We start from the raw sequence: 22,681 nt of genomic DNA on the forward strand, positions 1-22,681 counted from the left end.
GCTATCCCATCCTATTGGCTGAAATTGGTATGATACCCCTCTTGAAGGGGAGGCATTATGCCAATACATGGTTTACCTCAACAAGTTTGAGAAGATGAATGCAAGCATGATACCACACAAAGCAATGGAGGCTACAAAGACCATTGGATGGCATAGAAAGGGGGAAAATGGATGGAAGTATGGCTGCTGATATCTTAGAAGATGGTTGAAATCAAGAATCTAGTAATGCAGAAAATGCTACAAAACTATGACAAGACCTGGAGATGGAAATGCACTTCTACAAACAAGAAATTAATATGATGGACAGATATGAATTGAAAAAATACCTCGGGGAGGATATATAAATGTTTAGAAACATTTAATATGCAAAACAAGGACTAGAAACCTAGAGGTGGAGAGAGACAGGTGGGCAAGGCCTAGGATCGCAAGAAATGGAAGAATCTACAAAATCACAAGGGAGATAGAAAATGAGCAGCATATGCTCCTACAGTGTTGAGGCTATGCATATATCAGGGGGAAAAATATTGACAGTAGTGACAGCCTAAAAACCTGTTGGAACAACTAGCCAAAAAGATGGGGGGGAAGCCTTGGAACACTGCAACAAAGTCCTTGGGCTAGCACACAAGTTAGCTAAACAAATACTCACAAAATAGCAAGCTTTCTAAAGATTTATTTTTGATTCTTCTGCATGTTAAATGACAACTATTAGTTAATAGTGGTCACCAATAGATGATGTGGTACTCTTATCTTCCTCTGCGGAGGGTCTCCAGAGACATCTAGATGCATTGCAGTCTTTTTGAATCACATGACTTGAAGGTCAATCTTGGTAAGACCAAGGTTATGATCTTCAATACATCTTGAGCAGCCATGCATAGACCACGGCTCACCTTTGATGGATCCCGGTTGAGATTTTCTCGTCTTACACATACCTAGGGGTTCTCTTTTCTAGCCCTATCTTTATGATGAGACCGGTGATGCTGGCCCATTGGAGCAGAGGATATGCCTCACTAGCCAGACTAAAGCGGCAGTTCCACTCACAGTTTCCAGGACCCCCAGACCAAGGCCCTTTTATTTGATTCCTTGGTCAGACTTGCTGGGATGTATGTAGGGGGCTGGAGCGCCTACAGGTTCTTATGCTATCACGGATGATTCACAGTAAGCCATTGGCTCCCCACTAGATCATCCAGGCCAAGTTTGGATCTTTCCCACTGCAGCTTGACACAAAATTCTAGGTCATCACATATCTATGGCATGTCAGAGGATAGGGAGAATGCACTTCAAGATGTCGTCGACTACCATGGTTAGCACTAACGTCATCTATGGCCCTAGCAACCACAAGTGACCGGAGATGCTGGTATACACATACAGACAAGTGGTTTGAGAGATTGGGGCTTCACATGGATAGACTCCCTCCCTTCCAGTACAGCATTGATGCGCCGTTTCTCCCACTTGGGTATCACGAGGTTAACTAGGTCATACGTGAGGACTTCCTGTAGCTACATACCTTCTGGACTTGGTTGGAACTGAGTGAGCTCCCAGTGAAGCTCAACTTCTTTAGAAATCACTACCTACACATTTTGGAGGAGGGCTTTGTTGATCCTCCATGATATACTCAGATTCATCTTCCTTATTCAATGAGGATCGCTATTGGGTAGTTTCGAGTTTCTTCGCATCGACTCCACATCCAGAGTGGTTGAGTTGAGGTAGTGCCCTGAGAGAGGCGCATATGTACCGTATGTGATCTACAGGAGATCGAGTCAGAGGAGCATTTTATTTTTAGATGCTCAGTGTACTATGAGATCTGAGGGCACTACTTTTGTCTCTTCAGAGATAGTTACAGGATGCTATCCCGCTTTCTCTCTTTTCCGGATAGAGATGTTTGACCACTTACATTCATGAGACAGTCAAACACCAAGAGTGCTTACTTAGATCACAGAGATAGGGACGAGAGACACTAGCAGACTCTTCTTAGAGTATGATCATTGAGTTCTTCTAGCCAGACCACATAGGTTCTCACCCCACGGGGCTCCGATACGGACATGATCCATAGCTGTCGACGTGACACACCCGATAGAGGACGGATACACAGATTATGCTTGGGACATTCCCTTCATGTTCATGGTTGGAGTGTGGCCGACAGGGGTCACCATAGCCCTTGTCAGGCGTAGAGCCACAACCAAGAGACAGTGCGTGGCCGCGCCCACGGGCAGTCAACAACACTCTATATTTGATTCATGTTACCATTTCCCCACGGAGGGCTATAGCTGTGATATGGACTAGATGTCGCCTTCTACTCTGATGACATATAGTGGTAGCGATGATGGATATGGCCACATGGATATTGATATGATGCTAATTTGCACAAGCTTTTCACACTTTTGGACCCTTAAAACCATCACACCCATACACAAGGTAGGAAATCCCATGAGCCCTAAAAAATACAGGACCATTATGATTGGACATGTTATGTCCAAGATCTTACAGAGGCTAGCTTGGTCGCAGAGCTTAGGGGGATTTAGAGCCATGGGACAGGAAAGCTTCCGGGTAGACCACGGGACCATGGACCATATACTTACACTCAAGGGGTCATTGAGGAGGCCAGGGCATGGAGATAGAGGGTACATTGTTGCTTTGTGGATTTCTGCAAGGCTTTTGACACGGTGCCGACAGCTCGACTCATTAGACACTTACATGAGTTGGGATACAATCAAGAGATCATCTGGGCAGTCAGGGCACTCTATGAGAGAGTCTTAGGGAGAGTTCGGATGGTGCAAGGTGGATGGAGGAGATCATGAGTACCATTGGGTCAAACAAGGTTCTACTCTGTCACCGACCTTGTTTGGCCTCTACATAGGCGAGCTTGAGATCTTTATCAGGACCCTAGGGGGGACTGTTTGCCCTCTAGCAAGATCCTTGCTTCAGATACTTGTATATACAGGTGATGTGGTCCAGCTATCTTCCTCAGCAGAGGAACTCCAGCGACACCTAGATGCACTACATACTTTCTGTGAGATACATGTCTTGAAGGTCAACCTCGGTAAAACCAAGGTCCATATTTTTTTCCATACGTTACCATACGCATATGTCATACGAGTATGGAAGTATGATTGGAGTATGGTTCAGCCCTTAGGACTGAAACATACGTGACCCTAATTTTACTCAAAAACATTTAGAAAAATATACATTGTACACGTTACATTGACATAGAGCTACAAACTTTTAAATTGAAACTTCGGACTTCAAACTTGTAATAATATTGAAGTCATGATTCATGAAAGCTCAAAGAGTCCAGCCTCGGCCCTCGAGAGACCAGAGGCATCTAGAATCTGGATTCTGATACATAGTGTCAATGATAGATCAATACTACACCAAACATCATGATCAAAGATAGTAGGTAGTAGAAACTTGGAACTAGGTACTACACCAAAACATCATAGAAGAAAAGGATGCCACAGCCCGGAAATAAAGCTGAAAATTAAAATGCATCACGATTCACAACCGATGAGGCTCAAACCTCAAGCTGCAGCCTGCATCCTCGTCCTCATTCTCTTGCTCATCCTCATCCTCATCATCACCTGCATCAGTGCGATCCTCCTTCTCCTCATTCTCCTCCTCCTTTAGACCATCCTTGAGGCCAACCACAGCCAAAGTCGGCCAACAGTGTACGGAGTACGGATTAGAATAGTGCTAAAAACGTGTTTTCCAAGGTTTTGGCCAAGCACAAAATCGATCCCCCCCCTACAAAATAAACAAAACCCACCCCCCCCCCCCCCCCCCCACTTTTTTTTTTATTACAAGAGTAGCAACCTCAAAACGAGACAGCCTAGCATGTGGTGAAATAACTGTTTCTGATGAATACACGGCTGCTGAGCTCCCTGTCCTGCTTCGCCCTGCTGCCCTCTGTCCTGCACCCCTCTCCCCTCCCTCGCAGTCCTTCCCTTCCCCTCCCTCCTCCTCTCCCTGCCAGCCCCTCCTCCTGGGCTGCTGCCCCCTCCTCCCGCTGCTGTCCCCTCTCGATGCCTCTCCCGCTACCCTCCATCCCTCTCTCCCTCCCTACCCCCGCTACCTCCTCTCCCTACCCCGCTACCTCTCGCTCCCTACCCCGCTCCCTCTCTCCCTACCCCGCTAGCTCCCCCTCCCTTCTCTGCTGCCTCTCCCTCCCTACCCGGCTCCCCCTCTCCCTACCTCGCTAGCTCCCCCTCCCTTCCCCGCTACCTCTCCCTCCCTACCCCGCTCCTCCCTTGCTTCTCACCCCGCCTCTCCCTACGACCCCGCTGCCCTTCCCTCCTTACCCCTTGCTCCCCCTACCCGTCTCTACCTCCTACCCTGCTGCCCTCTCCCCTCCTTCTCCCTACACCCCCGCTGCCCTCTCCCCTCCTCTGCCTACCCGCCTGCTGCCCCTCCTTCCTCTCCCCCTTCTCCCTCTACTCCCTGCTCCTCCTACCCCACCTCCCTTCCCCTCCCCCGCCCCTTCCTTCTGCCCCTACCTCTGCTTCACCACCTCCCTCCCTCCCCCTCACCCCTCTTCTTCCCCTAATGGAACAAGAGAGTTCTCTCTCTGATAGCAGGTTGTCGGACGGATAGAGCATCCTCGTGTTTGTGTCAGTCCTTCCACCTTGATTGACGAATGGGTTCCCATTTAGCCGATCCTCAATCGCTTCCACTGGCCGCAAAAACAGTCACCTTTTCCAAAGACGAGCTTCAGCAGCTCAAGACAAACTCAGAGCAGGAGTATGCCACCTCACTCTTTGCTCACATCCACGGTTCCCACCCCTCCAAGCTACAGGCTAGGGATTGGATGCTTTCGGCTTTACCTGGAGACCTCGCAGGGCACCTCACTGATGTTTGTTTGCTCGGACGAGGGTTCTTCCAGGTGGTATTTGATTCTCTAGAGGCAGCATGTTCAGTACTCAGGGCTAGTCCTTTGGCATTGAGCTTGAGGAGGATCTTTATAACACCCTTCACTTTGGGTTTCGATCCAGTAGAGGAAGATAGCAGGGTTACCTCACTTTTCATCAAGTTCCCCGATCTTCCTCAGGTCTACCATCGACTCTTACCATTCATAGGAGCTACTTTTGGGTTGGTCACAAAGATCCCTCTCCTCCCTGGCATGTCCTCTTCAGTGGCAGAGGCTGTCAGATCGGATGGGGTGCCACGAGTCAGGGTTATCATCTCTGACCTTGATATTACAGATGATCACATTATGCTTCAGCGACCAGATGGTTCCTTTTTTCGACAGAGTCGAGGTTGCTGGGAGACAGGATCAGTGCAAGATTTGCAGGACCCTTGGGCACTTTGCTAGGGATTGCCCAAGAAAGAAGAAAAGGCCCAAACAGTTTATTCCGCCTTCTCGTCCTACTTCTTCTACATGCGCTACTAGAGCCCCCCCATCTCGCCCAGGACCTTCGGGACCAGCCCCTAGGCCTGGACTCTCTTCTTCAGCACGGACAGTACGATCAGTACCCCGTTGGATGCTTGTGAGGGTTGCTGACACTCCGCCACCTCTACGAGGCACCCCGTACCATTCTCAGTTACAGGCAGGTGATATTACTGCAGGCGTAGATGTGGTTGCCCCAGTCCCCCCACCTGCTCATCAGGAGGGACAACCCATTTCTTCAGGTCCTATCATTGATGTGCATGATCAGCCCCCTCCTTCTGTTAGTCACACTTCACCTCTTGATAGAGGTAAGGGGGTTTTTTTTCCCTCTCCCTTGGGTGTTGGGATTCTTCACACTCCTATGCTAGTTCCCACCTACATGAACTCTTTTGCAGTACTGGCAGATTTGGCAGAGTTTGAGACAGAGGAGGAGTTTGTACTCTCGAACCTGAGGGAGCCAGTTATTGGGATTCCGTTGGACAGGGTTTCCACCTCTGCTGGAGTGGGTTTTCTTTCACCAGTTGATTTCCCTCCACTTGTCAGGAGGGCTCTTTCACAGGAGAGGATTTTCTCCACCACCGGGTTGGGTAGGACCTTTCACCCGGCCTCCTCCTCCTATAGGCCGTAGGCGGCTGATTCGTAACCAGTGATTTGTAACCAGCTCCATCTAGGTGTTTCAGGTGGTCCCATTGATATCTTTATGCTCCAAGAGCATAAGCCGGATGGTAGAGATTGTGCCAAGTTAGGTAAGCTTCTTTCTGGCCATACTTTTTGGTCACTTGCCTTGGGCACTAAGGGAGGTATTTGCATTTCTATCTCTTCTTCGATGCTCCCCTTGGTCATTGGACATAGAGTCATAGTCCCCTCTAGAGCACAGTGGGACTTGGGTGAGATGCCGGACTCACTCTCGGAGGGTCTCATTCATCTAATCCCAAAAGGAGGTTGCAGAAATTTAGTGTCTCAGTGGAGACCGATCACCTTACTAGGCACTTTGTATAAGATCTTGGCAAAAGCCATCAGCCTGCGATTGTAGCCCATCCTGCCAGATCTTATACATGACACACATACAGGCTTTATCCATGCCAGAAGCATTTTTTATAATATATTCTCATTTTGGGAAGCTTCTGAGTGGGCTATGCATGAGGGCCATAGACATGGAATTCTACTCCTGGATTTCGAAAAAGCATATGATAGGGGTTTTCTAGAGGGAGCCCTTCTTCGCTTTGGATTTTCAGATTTGTGGTTTAGAGGGGTTTCTGCTCTTTACAAGTCAGCCCATAGCCAAGTACTCATTGGTGGAGTCAGGGGAGACAGGTTTTAGATATCCAGATCAGTCCGACAGGGATGCCCTCTAGCCCCCTTTCTATTCTTATTTGTGGCTGAAGCTATGAGCCTCTATATTAGAGCTCAAGCTGATATTTTTGGGCTGAGACTTCTGTTGAGACAGGAAGAGGAGTTGCTGGACGGTGAGTTGGTAGATGACACAGCTATTTTTTTGGATGCCACTCCACAGGCACTCACCTCTTTCAGGACAGCCTTGGATTTATTTTGCATTGCAACAGGGGCTCACATTACCTGGAACAAATCCAATGGTTTCTAGATTAGTGACGAGGACACTCCAGATTAGGGTGCTGATATTGGATTTACTTGGATTCAGGGGGGTGTCTTCGTTAGGTATCTTGGATGCCAGGTTGGGGTGGGCATTTCTCCAGCACATCAGTTCGCTCCCGTGTTGGAGAGCATCAGGAGGAAACTCCTATTTTGGAGTTCGGCCAGACTTGACCTTGCATCCAGAGTGGTGGTTGTAAACCAGGTACTGTTGGCTACAACCTGGTTTGTTTGCTCTTGTTGGTGCCGATCTACAAGCAGTATCACTCAGCTCAAGAGACCTATCGGGAATTTTTTGTGGAGTGGATTAGACGGCACTTCAGATGTGATAGCCAGGGTGGCTTGGGAGACTCTTATTCTACCCATTGAGGAAGGGGGCCTCAATATTATTGATCCAGACTTGCAATGTAGAGCCTTGTTCTGCAAGATGGTGGTAAGAGGTTTGATGCGTGGTCAGGAGCCTTGGAAGGATTTCTTCTTACGCAGTATATAGACATGCACATCTTCTCAGGGAGGAGATTGGATGGACAGCCCTAGATGGATCTTTACGTCAGCCCGTCTCAGATCTCCTACTTCCCCTCTCATGGCTGCCATTCTGAAAGCTTGGGACAGCTTCAGAAGTACTCTTCGGAGAGTTCCACCCTCCTCTCGTGAAGAAATTGATAGGCAGCCTGTCATGTGGAATGATTGCATACTAGATGAGCATGGCAGATCACTGGGCATGTCACATTATATGCAGTGGTCTAGATGGGAGTTGGGACCTGCATCCACGGTGGGTGCTTGGAAATCTTTCAAGATGCTTCCAGAGGATTAAAGAGCTCGTTCAGTTAGTCACCTCAGAGGATGTGCCACCAGGATGCAGCAGATAGATGCAGCCATACCAGTGGAGTGGATGGATACAGACCATTTGCCTATTTTTGAGTCCACCTGGTTGGGGGCTTTTTCGAGGACAGGTATCCCTTTGCAGGTTATAGCCTTGTGGGATGCACATGAGGATACCCTTGTCTTTCAGGTTCATGTAGGAGGCAGACTCCACAGATCTTCAGAGGACATTCTTTTGGAGGCTCCTTTTCAGCCTGTCAGGATTGCAGGATACATAGAGATGGGTAGAGACTCACAGTGGTATCTTGATCCAGACCCTGTTCTCCTGGCTATAGCATCTTGGAGGCTTTGGTTGTATGGAGGTTCCCCTATTAGATCCTTGCAGTGGGATCCAGGGGAATGGGAGTGGATAGTTGCAGGGAACCGAGAGAAGAGCATCCCCTTCTTTCGTTACACGGTCAGAAATGCCAGGAGATTCCAGCTCAGTTGTAGGGACTGGAGGCCCTCTAGCATTCCAATGAGACTGTTTTGGATTTGCCATAAACTGTGCTAGTGAACTTACTGCATAACCACACCCATAACCCAAAATATTATTATTAAAATATTTATAAAAAAAACTCGTACGGATGGGATATGGAAAAACCACCCGTACGCGTACGGATGCAACTATGCCAAGGTCATGATATTCAACACATCTGGACAGATAGCATTTCACTTTGGATGGATTGCCAATGGAGGTAGTTTCATCTTACACCTACCTGGGGGTCCTGCTCCCCGGCCTGATCTTTACGATGCAACTAGCACTACAGGCTCGACTGAGCAGGGGGTATGTTGCGCTGGCCTAAATCGAGCGACAATGCTTTCACTCTCACTTCAAGGACCCTCAGACCAAATCTCTCCTCTTCGATTGTTTGGTTCTATCCGCAGGTATGTATGGTAGCCCTTGTTGGAGGCCTGCTGATCTATCACAGACGGAGTGAGCTCGAGTTGAGAGGCTTCAGGCCATGATCCGTAGTAAGCCTTCTATTCCACATCAGATAGTTCTGGCTGTTTCGGGGCATCTCGATGCCACTTGAAACTAGAAGGTAATTCTTTTCACACAAATTCACCACCTTAATCAATTGGAGAAGAAGAGCACAATCACACCATGAGAACAATAGCAGACTGGGTACAATCTCCCCCCCCTAGATGAGTGGCTCATACTTCCTCATCTAGAGTATTTATGATATTCCATAAAAGCACCAAGGAGCCAAAATTATCCCTCTCATCCAAAAATGAGGGATTTGCTTTACATAGCCATCTTAGGGCCTAAAAATGAATTATGTCCACTAAAATATATTGCTCAAACTTGCAATAATAAAACAAATACAAAATTGGCCCATGGCCATATATAATGCGCTGTGCGACACCTCGATCGGTACCCTCGCACTAACTCCAATCCTTGCTATGAGTTCCATCACCTGTACTCAAGCCGCCAATTATATTAGTTATTAACAATCGATTGAACGAATCACCGAATCAACCGATCCCAACATAACTGCGCTCAAAGCACAATAATCAAGCACAACACCAATAACACTAGCAACATCAGTATTAACATGGAATCACCCACAATACCGATCATCTAGCATGGCAAAGCACAAGCTAGTCAGGCGTCCCCAACTAACCACACAAAGTATTAACTAGGACCCCCGCCGCGTCCGGTGCGCTCCTATGGAGTACTTTGTCATAGTCTCACTCGACTAAAAATAATAATGTCCAAAGCAAGATATATCAGAAATATAATTTCCGTAACATCCCTCTTGCTTGGATTGCAACTGACCTCAGTTGCGTGTTTGATTATAGGAACTAAGGAGGTCTAAAAAAGTTCGAAAGAACCGCTCAGGCATCCACTGAGCATCATCTCTTGGATGATTCTTAAATTTGAGCAAGTATTTAGTATAGACATTTCCTTTTTGGGTCGAGGTCTATTGATGATCAACAATGCATTCGAGTTCCATAATTTCTTCTTCATCAACAATCAATGGAGCCTCTTCATAGATAGGATGAATAGGTAAAGGCCCTTTGAAGGGCTTTAAGAGGCTGATATGGAAAGCATTATGTATTTTTCAATTATCAGGTAATTCAAGCCTATAAGCTAGATCATTGATTTTCTGAATCACCTTGAATGGTCCATAAAAACGTGGTGACATCTTGATTACTGGCCATTTCTCAACGCTCCTCAATCTTCTTTTCTCAATCTGAAGAAGCACATAATCACCTTCTTTAAAAAGCATGTGTTTCCGTTCCTTATTAGCTTGTTTTGTGTACTTCTCTTGAGCGATTGCAATGGCTTCTCGAACCTCTTTGAGAATATTTTGATAGACATGGGTAAATGCATTTGCTGCCTCCACTCTATGGGTCAATCGTGTGATAGGAATAGGTAAAACCTTCCCATAGATAATCTCAAAGGGTGCTCTTCCAGTTGCAAAATGAGGAGTATTATTATAAGCAAACTGTAAGAGATGAATGTATTTGTCCCAAGTCTTTGGTTGACTTCCCGCACAAGCTCTTATCATATCCAGAATAGTACTGTTTGTAACTTCAGTTTGTCCATTCGATTCTGGATGAAAAGCTGATGAGAAGTCTAATTTAGTGCCTAGATTATGAAATAATGCAGTCCAGAAATTACTGCAAAACTTCGAATCTCAATCAGACACTATAATCTTTGGCAAGCCATGATGAACAAAGATATGCTTGATGAATAAATGTGCAGCTTGCTGAGCTGTTAAAGTCTTCTTGCATGGGATGAAATAAGCTTGCTTACTAAAGCGATCTACTATCGCCCAAATCATATCATTTTGATTCGCTGTAGTAGGAAAACCTGTTATGAAATCCATGGATATTTGTTCCTAAGGTTGCGAAGGAATAGGCAAAGGCATTAGCAATCCTGGGGTCTTTCCTTTGTAACTCTTGATCTTCTGGCAAGTGATGCATTCGGCTACAAACTTAGCCACATCTTTTCTTATAGTAGGCCAATGAAATTCTCTTGCTATCACTTGTAAAGTGGCAGTCACTCCCCTATGTCCCATATATGGTGGTTGGTGCATTTCCTCCATTACAATTTGTCTAGACTCTAAAGGGTCGAGTGATGCATAATTTCTTTTGATAAAAGAGGTATCCACCATTGCATGAATAATCCAACATAGGATTCCAATTATTATTCTCTAATTTGTTCCATATATTGGAAAAGTCTGGATCCCCTTGATAAGAATTCTTCATACTTTCGAAAGGCTGGGTCTCTACAGCAGTGATGTGATTAATACTTAGCTTTCTACTAAGAGCATCAGCAACTACATTCTCTTTTCCAGGTTGATACTGAATCATGGGCTGAAAACTCTGTATAAATGACGCCCACTTGATGTGCCTATCAGATATCAGTGGCTGAGTCAACAAATGCTTGATACTTTGCTGATCGGTTTTGATAAGAAACTCAGATCCCATCAAATAATGTTTCCACGTTCGTAAGGCATGTACAATAGCGGTTAATTCTTTATCATATGTACTATAATTGCATTCTGCTAGTTTTAATTTTTGGCTCTCATATGCTATTGGATGTATAAGCACGGCTCCAATTCCATATCCACTAGCATCGGTTACAACTACAAAGAATGGTCTAGAGAAATCGGGTAGTTGCAACATAGGAGCTTGTGTGAGAGCTTCTTTCAAAGCTGTAAAAGATTTATCTTGACACTCAATCCATAAGAAATGCTTAGCTTTTCTAAGAAGGTCTATCAATGGATGTGCAATGTATGTGAAATTCTTGACAAAATTTCTATAAAAGCTACACAATCCCAAGAATGATCTTAATTCATGTATATCTCGGGGTTTAGGCCATGTGACTATGCACTCAATCTTCTTTGGATCTACTCGAATCCCATCGACGGATACAATCTGACCCAAATACTCTATCTGATCTTGAAAGAAACTGCTCTTTTCAGGATATATGTACAATTGATTTTCTTTCAAGAGTGAAAAGACTAGCTTCAGATGTTCCTTATGCTCCTCAACATCTTTGCTAAAGACCAGAATATCATCGAAAAATACTACCACACAATCTTGGTGTTTAGGAAAGATTCGGTTCATCATTCTACTAAAAGTAGCTGGAGCATTAGTTAGCCCAAAAGGCATAACTAGAAACTCATAATGTCCCGTTTGAGTTCTAAAGGCAGTCTTGTATATATCCTCTTCTACCATACGAACTTGATGATAGCCAGATTTGAGATCTATCTTACTGAAGACCTTGGCCCCTTTAAATATGTCCAAAAGATCATCAATCCTAGGGATTGGATATTTGTTCTTCACTGTGATTTTGTTTAGTGCACGATAGTCTATGCACATTCGATAAGTTCCATTTTTCTTTTTGACTAATAAGACAGGTGTTCCATAAGGAGAACTGCTGGGTCTTATCAATCCTCTCTCTATCAGTTCCTCCACTTGCTTTTGTATTTCTTTTTGCTCTAGCTGGTTGATTCTATAAGGAGCTTTGCAAGGTGGAGTACATTTCAAAATTTTGATGGAAAGAAAGAAGCACGCACTGTCTTGTCTTGGATCAGTCAGCTAGATGATTATTTTCAGGGGAGAAATTTTCTGAAAAAGACAAGATTAAATGTGCTACAAATCATTTAGTAGAGAGTGCTGCACTTTGGTGGAACATCATTAAGCACAGTAAAAGGCGACTAAAATCTTGAAAGTCTTTTCAAAAGCTCATCAAGAGAGATTTTCTTCCCTCACACTTCAAAGCAAAAACCAGACAACAGTGGGATACTTTTAGGCAGTTCGATAAGGAAACGATCTCCACATATACTGATAGATTTTGGCAAACGTTGATCCAATTACAATCCTTGGAGAAAGTTAATGAGCGAGTTCAACGCAAAAAGTATGTGGCAGGTCTAAGTTGAGAGCCGAGATTAACATGTTTCATCCTCGCTCACTAAGCTATGCAATTTCTCTTGCAATGAATTGTGAAAGGAAGGAAGAATGGGATCCCAAAAGAAGGAAAAGATTCGGAACGGCATGTACCCTTTAATAAGAAAAAGAGATTTGATAAAAAGCCCTTCTTTAAATCTAAAAATGGTTTTGCTCCACAGAAGACAGATTCTTCTTCGAAGCCGAACGAACTGTGGAAATTTTCCAAAGAAAGAAATGGAATACCACCATCCAAACTCTTACTAGGTGATCTATTGATCACATGCACTACAGTCTTCATTGCCTCAGCCCAAAAACCACCAGAAAGACTTGCATTGGAAAGCATGCATTTTCAAATGCAACAAAGTGGGACACATAGCCACTGAGTGTCCCGAAAGAAAGAAGACCCTGACGGCGAAACTGCACATGATTGACGACGAAGCAACCAAGCAAGAGGGAGGTAAGTATAATTGTCATGCTCTTCTAAAGATGAAAGGTTTCATTAATGGCAAAGAGGTGGTTGTTTTGCATGACGATGGTAGTACACATGATTTCATTTCGGAAAGAACCTTAGCAAAGCTAAACCTAGAGTCTTTCCCATCTAACTATAAGGTCAAAGCTGCTTTTACCAAAACAAAATACAATTGCACTAGAGAAGTCAAGAATCTTGAAATCTCAATCAAACCCTACAAGGATAAACGAGACTTTCTAGTGGCACCCCTACAGGGAGTGGACATCATCTTAGGAATGCCATGGAGGCATCAATACAATCCTAAGATAGATTACAATTCACATCAGATGTGGATTGAGAAGGACAGACAAGAAATATGTATGAAAAGCTTAATGAAATCTGAGGTCAGTCCTTTACTCAACCACACACAAGCCAAAAGAGCAATTAGAAAACGTGAGAAGACATATCTTATTTTGGTGAATACGGTAACGGCTACTCAGTCAAACACTAAGCCTACATACCAAAAGTTTATTTCTCAATTTTCTGATTGTTTCTTAGAGGATTTACCGCTTGGACTACCATGTTCTCGACGTGAAGATCATAGGATAGAAATCCTACCAGGCAAGAAAGCTTTTCTACTTATCTTACTCTCCTTCCTCGAATTTTATGCTCTCAATGTGGCTTTGACTGTCCTGATAATAGTATCATCATCGGATGACTCATCGTCAGATGAATGTCTTTACCTTTTCTTACCATTGATTTTCTTTTCCAATCTCTCCCTATGCTCACGCTCATCGGCCAACTGTGCCTGAAGTGCGTCTAACTGCTCTTGGAGCGTGGGTGGTTGTGGTTGATGTGCCATGATAATGCAATAAGTACAAATAAGCGGAGCGGAGAAAAATAAAGATACTAAGTGTATGAGAATTAAACGGATGAAAAAGTGAGATTCAAGTGTATGGTAAGAAATGGATGGCGGAGATACTAAGTGTATGACATATAAAGCAAAAGAAATCACTTATCTCGCTCTCTGATTGGAGGTGGAAAGGACTAGAGTGGGAGATATGTGACCGATGATGTTGCTCGTAGTCGTTTATGCGCTCGACTGATCTCCAATTAATTGCTCGGTGATTCGTGGTTCCAATCGCCTTCTTGATTTAAGCGTTCAGAATTGGCGATGGTCTTCGCTTGTTGAGCTCCGATCACCTTGTTGAGCCTCGTATATGACTTGTTGCATTCTCCTCTTCATCTCTTTCTTTCTTTTCTTTTCTTTAAAAAAAAATTAAAATAAAAATAAAATTAAAAAAATAAAAAATTTATAAAGGCCTTAGAACCTTTGATGCAAAATTACAAATAAAATAACGATACGGGCCGGTGGCTTATAGTCTTGTAAGCAATGATCACGATCTGCGTAACTCCCAAAACCGGCGGCGCTATTGAAGATTTGCAGGACCGTGAGACCTGACGGTAGGTCTGCACGCTGCAGACGGGCGCGCAACAGAGATGAGACTCTCAAAATACTTCAACGAGGGCCTGCCGACGGCGGGCTCGCACGGAAGAAGACTCCCAAGTCCCAAAGTCTCTAGAGGTTGCTGACTACGTGAACACTGGCTGGCACGGATAAGGGAGGGCTAGAGGCGATGGATTGAACTTTATGGTGCCCGAGGAAGAGAAGAAAATAAATCATGGCCTTGTTGCAGTCCACAAGAGACCAATGCGCACACAGCGGGAGTATCTCTCAGAAGACGTGACCGTTTACTGCATGGGCAGCATGGCGATGGCCCCTTTAGACTCCTAGAGTCCTCTGTGAACAAGACGCCATAACTACTGCAGAGTCCAGACTGTGTTGAGCGTGCGAGCAGAGGAGAAAGATACGCGGGCCACTATGGTTCCATCCATGAAAATCCACTGCTGCAGAGTATTCAAGATGACCATATACTCCCCTTAGTGATTTAAAATACCTCGAATTTTTTTTTAAAAAATATTTTTATTTTCTCTTTCTGTAAGCTCTCTCTTCTTCGTCCTTCACAAGAACTTCTCCTTGACTTCCACCACGTGGGAGCTTCTCTTTAATTCCTTCACAAGAGCGTGACCTAGGCTCTGATACCACTGAAACCAGAAGGTAATTCTTTTCACACAAATTCACCACCTTAATCAATTGGAGAAGAAGAGCACAATCACATCACGAGAACAATAGCAGACTGGGTACAATCTCACCCCCCTAGATGAGTGGCTCACGCTTCCTCATCTAGAGTATTTATGATATTCCATAAAAGCACCAAGGAGCCAAAATTATCCCTCTCATCCAAAAATGAGGGATTTGCTTTACATAGCCATCTTAGGGCCCAAAAATGAATTATGTCCACTAAAATATATTGCTCAAACTTGCAATAATAAAACAAATACAAAATTGGCCCATGGCCATATATAATGCGCTGTGCGACACCTCGATCGGTACCCTCGTACTAACTCCAATCCTCGCTATGAGTTCCATCACTTGTACTCAAGCCGCTAATTATATTAGTTATTAACAATCGATTGAACGAATCACCGAATCAACCGATCCCAACATAACCGCGCTCAAAGGACAATAATCAAGCACAACACCAATAACACTAGCAACATCAGTATTAACATGGAATCACCCACAATACCGATCATCTAGCATGGCAAAGCACAAGCTAGTCAGGCATCCCCAACTAACCACACAAAGCATCCACTAGGACCCCCGCCACGTTTGGTGCGCTCCTATGGAGTACTTTGTCATAGTCTCACTCGACTAGATCTCTTACACATTGAGCAGTATGGATCTTGCACCTCAAGACGAGGCAGACTTCCTTGCTCCTCCATGACAGTGGTAACAGAGGCGGACTAGAGGTGTTGGTATGCCCGTACTCGTATATGGTTTGAGAGCCTTGGGCTCAATATAGATAGGCTACCCCCATTCCAATATAGTGTTGAGACCCCCTCTATCCCACTCACGTATCACGAGGTGAACGAGGTCATCCGAGAGGATGACCTGGTATAGACATTCAGGACTTGGTTGGCACCCCGTGAGCTCCCTATGAAGCTCAGCTTCTACAGAGACCATTGCCTATGGATCTCAGAGGAGGGCTTCATCGACCCACCAGGATACACACACAGAACCACCTCCCCCACTCCATGAGGATTTCTATCGGGTAGTTCCGGGTCTCATCACACCGCCTTTGTGTAGAGAGTGGTCGAGCGGAGGGCATACACAGAGAGGGCTGAATTTTCACCTCTCGAGAGATCGAGTCAGAGGAGCATTTCGCTTTCATGTGCCCGGTATACTACGAGAGCAAAGGTCGATAGCATTTCCTTTTTAGAGGGACAAAGCATGCCCTACCTAGTTTCCAATCTTATCCAGACGAGAGATGCTTGGCAGCCTTCATTCGTGAGGCCGTACGACACAAGGAGAGGTTGCTCAGGGCACGTAGGGGAGATCATCCCAGAGCATGATTACCGAGTTTTTCCAGCAAGACAGCACAGACCAGCAGGAGTCATAGAGATCCAAGCCAGAGTCAGAGACACGTCAGGCTCACCAGTGCATTCATTCTCAGATCATGCTAGGGGACCTTGCTTCCATGCTTACTAGACCCTATGCACAACCCACAGGAGTGACTGTGGTGCCAGGATACTTCAGCGAGCCGCACATGCCGACAGTAACCAGCGCCCTATCACAGGGTTTTTGCAGTCACACACATTGACACCCCCTGCTAGAGCTGGCACTCTCATTGGCTTCCACTTAGGGAGTTTTTCCCTTCTATGTACCGACGCCGTTATGGGCAGGGTTATGAATTATGGATTTTGGATTTTGGCTATGGATTTTTGTATTTGTCCTAGGTGTTGATAGACTTTTTTTCTTTCTTTCCTTCTTTGTGTCTGTTTTGCCAAGTCAAGGCCCATCCATCTGCGTGCCCTTTTTCCTTACAGTTTCTTCCCTATTTTCAATCTTTTTTTCCCTTTTTCTAGTCCTCGCACTTTCATTTTTCCTACATTTCAGCATCCTCTAACACTCCTTTCCGCATGGCACCAAGGGGCACCAAGTGTAGATACCGACCTTGTATGGCCATAGGAAGGTTGTGCGGCTTTAGGAGAAATGCGCGTTCACAACTTCAAAAGGAGAAGTACAAGACCTTGAATTTCAGGCCATACTGATGAGGCCGGGGCATGTACAGGGGCGGCTAAAGCATTGAGGAAGCAGGACATCCAGGCCATATATATTTATACTCATGAGTTTTGGTAGCAAGGTTTATGATGAGCAAGAGGTTTGTTCAGAGATGGAGCCATTTGAAGTGAGGAGTGACTCAGATTACCTCCCCACCAGCATGGATAAGCAACTTCAAGACACACTAATGTGTGCAGCTATCAGGATGTGTTTGAATGGTTACTTCCACTGGGCATCGAGAGGACTTCAGAACAACCAGTCAAACATCAGTAATTATGGCCTGCACATGCCGATGCACAGTAGCCTTTGGATGCTCCCAATCAGATTCAGGATCAGCTTGTCTCACATGATGATGTTTGAAATTATTGTTAGAGAAGAGAGAGCTTCTTCATAGGAAGCTAGAGCAGTCTTGAGGTGGCTGTTCAACGCTGTCCTTTCAGCCCCTCCCTCTAGGAGGACAAGGGTTGGTTCAAGAGGAGCAAACTATGCTGATACAGCTTGGATGAGTTCACTATGTGATATAGAAGAATCTGACAGTTTTGAAGATGCTCAAGGTAGTGAGCATTGGATGCTCAAGTGAGTGTGGGTTGTGGGCATGTATGTCTAAGAGCATTTGTCATGTGGTTCAAGTTGTGCTTGGTTAGCTTTGTGGCCCATGGGCAATCTACCGTGTTCTGGAATGGATGTATGTTAGTGACTGTGAATCCCAACATCCAAACAAAACTTCTTGATAAACTGTGCATGAAGACTCGAGTGCTAGCCATGGGAGTCTAGATCATCATGATATAGAGTCTCCCATGCTGAGATCTCTACATAAAGCTCATAGTCTAGGAGGCTGCATCTAACTTCATGGGATGTCCACAAACTTTGCAGAATAATCCAACATGGTATAGTTTGATTTTGATGAGACTAGACAACATAAGTACTTGTAGCCACCCAACGTGTGACCAATCCTCGTCATAACACCTTGGTCCCCAAATTTTGTTCCAGTTGAGGGGTGTATGCCTAGAGTTGCATAGATCTTAGATGATCCATGAGAGGCTCAAGAGGGGGCCAATTGAAGGCTCTAGTGGTCCATGATGGGCTTGACAAGAAGGGGTGTGCTCTTGTAGGGGCCAAGTGAAGCTCTGGTGGTGCCTAAGGAGCCAAACAAGTAGGTGTGAAATGCCAACCTTTCAAATGTACTTTACTAAACATGATAAATAAGACGCATGAAAGTATCTTCAAGAGCTTATTGAATGATGTTGGCCACGTGTGTTGCCCCATAAGCGTGCCAAGGAGGGGGGTCCCACTCCCCCTCCCTCCTAGCCATGTTGCCTCTCTCACGCCCCAAAAGGCCCGGCGGAGTATTGAGGGAGGCTTCACAACCTTCTTTATATACCTTGAACATTGAAAGCACCCCATGCTTATGGGATTAGTCTCCTTTTCTTCCACGTGTCACACAGCACTAACGGCCTCTTTTAGCTCCTTAATTCCATAAATTTTCCAAGGTAGCACGAGGGCATTAGGAGCACACCAAGGCCCAATAGGCCCATATTTCCAACACCCCCCCATGGGCCTAACACCACAAGAGAACTGATCAGCCTATAAACACTGAACACCCACCAAGGGCCAGATCAACCAATAGAAACCTGACCACCAACACATAGGGCTGGGTCAGACAAACATTGGCAACCACCCACACAAAGGGCGTGTCAACCAGCCAATCAAATGCTAGAAAGTTCACAACCAGTTCATGTACTATCGCAGGCCATCAATTCCATTGCCGCCTTGGAATCTCTATAATCGCTGAGTAGGGGGGGTCCCACTCCCCCTCCCTTCTAGCCATGCTGCCTCTCTCTCCCCAAAAGGGCCGGCGGGATATTGAGAGAGACTCCCATGCCTATGGGATAGTCTCCTTTTTATCCACGTGTTACACAGCACCAAGGGCTTCTTTTAGCTTCTTAATTCCACAAATTTTCCAAGAGGGGGTTAGGACCATGCCAAGGTTCAAGAGGCCCATATTTCCAACAGGCACGGGAATGCTGCACATTCTATACCTGGCAGTGGGAATACGTAATCGGGAAAACAGGCTAAAATAAATTGTGTGCATGGTTCTTGTATACATGGCTGCTGGTCTCACCAAATAGTCAAATAAGAGGGATTTTGATTTAGGAAAGCACTACTGCTGTTTCCAATAAAAAAAGGAGAACCCTATGCTCTTTGGAGGTATGAAAAATCATTGCTTTTGTTTTGCAGAGATTCACTGAAAGTTTAGTATGCTCACAAAATGACCGGGTGCATCCAAGTTGTCTTACAACCCTTACAAGCGGGCTTGCAAGCCTTATGGGGTAGAAGAGACTTGAATCACATGGTCAGCATAGAGCGAAATCAACATGATAATTCCTGCAAGTGTAGACCCCATCTGTCTCCAATCTATCAATGTAAAGCCCAAAAGTGTGAGAGATATGGGAAGCCTTGTTTCACACCAATGTTGCTGGAAATTAGTCTGGTTAATCCTGTCGGTGAGTGCGTTTGACCCTTCAGTTGTTCATATAAAGCCATGACAGCCCAAACACATTCATGGGGAATCCCCAAGTCCTACAGTCAATGTGTGGTTGCATGGGTCACAGAGCTGAAATCTTTTTCTTGACATTCATGAACCAGCAATGGATCTTTGTGCTTATGGTGTTTAGCTCCTACAAGGGCTTAAAGGGTGAAGACCTGATCCAATGCAGAGGACTCTTGATACCTGAGCTCTTGCTGAGCTCAATCCACGACTTTTAAGACCCATTAATGAATATTTTGAGTGTAGTCCCAAACAACATAGCCATGATTTTCCCAATTATGATTGTCCGATGAATGGATGGGTCCAATGGATCCCTTATCTTATGTATCGGCTGAATCGTGTTCATTTTCTGGGTGGAGGGGAAACGAAACTCCTCATTGAACAGATTTGCAATCACATGTCTGATACATTACAGCTGTGTATGAGAGATTCTGCCTGCAAGCCTTGTGGTCAATGTGATCAGAATAATTAATTAGTCTGACATCCATATCCCCCTTAAAAGATGCAGTGAAATGTAATGAATTTCTGGTGGGTTGGAAATGGGTTTTTATGCATTTCTGAAGTGAATAATATTGTTGGTCAGGTACTTGATCTGGAGACCACTGATATAAGCTGTATTTTCAAGGAAGCATGTGATTTTATAGAATTTTCCGAAAAAAAGGGTAGAAAGTGTCTCGTGCATTGCTTTGAAGGGAGAAGTCGAAGTGCAGCAATTGTGCTAGCATACTTGATGCTTCGGAAGTGAGAGTTTCCATCCTCTCTAGACTTGCTTTCAATAAGCTTTTGCTCTATTTGAAAATTTAGTATTGTTCTATATTTAATCATTGCAGCAGCTATTATGTGACCAGATAATCGCAGGACTTGCATGTTTAAAGCAGTCACTTTCTATAACTTCATGTGGATGTGTTTTCCCTGTGTTGATTTCAGAAATTTGACACTTTTACAAGCATGGGACCAACTGAAAACTGTACATCGTCGTGCCCAACCAAATGATGGGTTCATGAATGCCTTAATAAATCTTGATAACCAAATCCATGGAGTTATTTCTATGGATTGGAAGCAAAGGAAACCTTCTGTTCAAATATGCCCTGTTTGTGGCAGGGCTTCTGGCTTCAGCATTTTTTCATTAAAAACCCACTTGCAAAAGTCACACCCTGGCTGCAACAATGCTTGATAAGTAAAAGCTATGGGTTAGACACTTCCACAATGAAACATCTGTATGGTACAAAGGCTCGTCATACTTCCAGATGGATGGAGTTACTCAAACAGCACTGATTCCATTATGCATTCAACTCTTTGGTGTCTTGATTATTGCATATAAAAAGTCTTTTGACATTCCCTGATATTATGCAGACAATTAAGGTGCCTACCACGACTCAAGAACACAGGGCAGAGAAAGATTGTATCTAACTAACAGCAAACTTTTATCCCAATGGTCTCTTTATCCCCATTCCTGATAGAAGTGGATGTGTAAGATTCTCAAAACTTTTGGTCCGCTATATTTTTAATTAGCATGTCCATTGTGATATTTCTGATCAACTAAAGAAGTAAATTTAGGCTTGTTAGAATGTCAAATTTTATGTTCCAAAAGAAAAACCTCCTCCCTCTCCCTCCCCGCCCCCTTCCTTCCTAACTCAGCTCCCCACGCCTCCCCCTCAGCCTACCTCCGTCTCCCCCTTCAGTCTATCCTCTCCTTCCCTTCCCCTCTCTCCTACCCTCTCTTTCTCCTTCTTCCTGCGCCCGCGTTCAGGGCGTCCTGGGCAGTAGTTTCACGGACGGGAGCTTTTTTAGTGTTGGAATCGGCCTTTTCACATCGATTGGCGAATGGATCCCCATTCAGCCAATCTCCGTCCACTTCCACCGGCCACGAGAACCGTCACTTTTTCAGAATACGAGTTGCAGCAGCTCAAGAAAGATGTGGAATTAGAGGGCTCCACATCACTTTTCGCCCGCATCTTTGGGTCACACCCTTCCAGATCACAGGCTAGAGACTGGATGGTGGCGGCGTTACCAGGAGACCTCGCCCCACACCTCAGGGATATTCGACTTTTGGGACGTGGATTCTTCCAAGTAGTTTCTGACTCCCACGAGTCCACAGCCCTTGTTCTCAAAGCTAATCCCCTGGCTCTGGGTTCGAGCAGGATCTTTCTTTTACCCTACACCTTGGGCTTCGATCCGGTCGAGGAGGACAGGCAGGTCACATCACTGTTCATTAGATTTCCTGGTCTTCCTGAGGTCTACCATCAACTGCTTGCCACTATCAGAGCCACATTCGGAGTGGTCACTGAGATCCCCTCCCTTCCTGGCATGCCTTCTTCCTCGGCAGAGGCAGTCAGTGCAGATGGGGTGCCTCGTGTTAGGGTCATTCTCTCTGATCCTAACATCTCAGATGACCACATTATGCTTCAGCATCCAGACGGCTCTCTCTTTCGACAGAGAGTCGAGATTTCAGGTAGACAGGACCAGTGCAGGATTTGCAGGACCCTTGGGCACTTTGCTAGAATGGGCCCAGACATAGTAGAGATAGTATTTCGCAGCTTGTTGACTCAGACGGGGTGTTACAGTCAGATCCTGATGCTGTCATGTGTGTAGCTTCAGTTTTTTTGCATCCCTTCTTACTGCAGATCCAGGCACATAGGCCATTGATGATGCCAGAGAGGTTATTTGGCAGTGTATCCCTGTATTGGTGAAGGATGAGATGTATGTTTCTCTGGATGCATCTTTCACCAATGCAGAATTCAA

The 22,681-nt window shown here is 45.1% G+C and overlaps 1 protein-coding gene across 3 annotated transcripts in view; it reads left to right on the top strand.

The window, feature by feature from the left end:
• LOC147904070 (dual specificity protein phosphatase family protein) overlaps window positions 1–21,384 on the top strand; it is a 147,358-nt gene extending 125,974 nt beyond the window's left edge. For all 3 annotated transcript variants that reach the window (XM_087370357.1, XM_087370361.1, XM_087370367.1), the window contains 2 exons: window positions 20,523–20,680; window positions 20,867–21,384. In XM_087370357.1, coding sequence (XP_087226483.1) covers window positions 20,523–20,680; window positions 20,867–21,113 — 405 coding nt within the window. In that variant the 3' untranslated portion in view covers window positions 21,114–21,384. The remainder of the gene's footprint in view (window positions 1–20,522; window positions 20,681–20,866) is intronic.
• The last annotated feature ends 1,297 nt before the right edge of the window (window positions 21,385–22,681 follow it).

Source organism: Dipteris shenzhenensis, chromosome 3 (genome assembly GCF_047967505.1).
Source record: "Dipteris shenzhenensis isolate YYH24624 ecotype China chromosome 3, Dip_SZ_1.0, whole genome shotgun sequence".
In the NCBI taxonomy this organism is placed as follows: Eukaryota; Viridiplantae; Streptophyta; class Polypodiopsida; order Gleicheniales; family Dipteridaceae; genus Dipteris; species Dipteris shenzhenensis.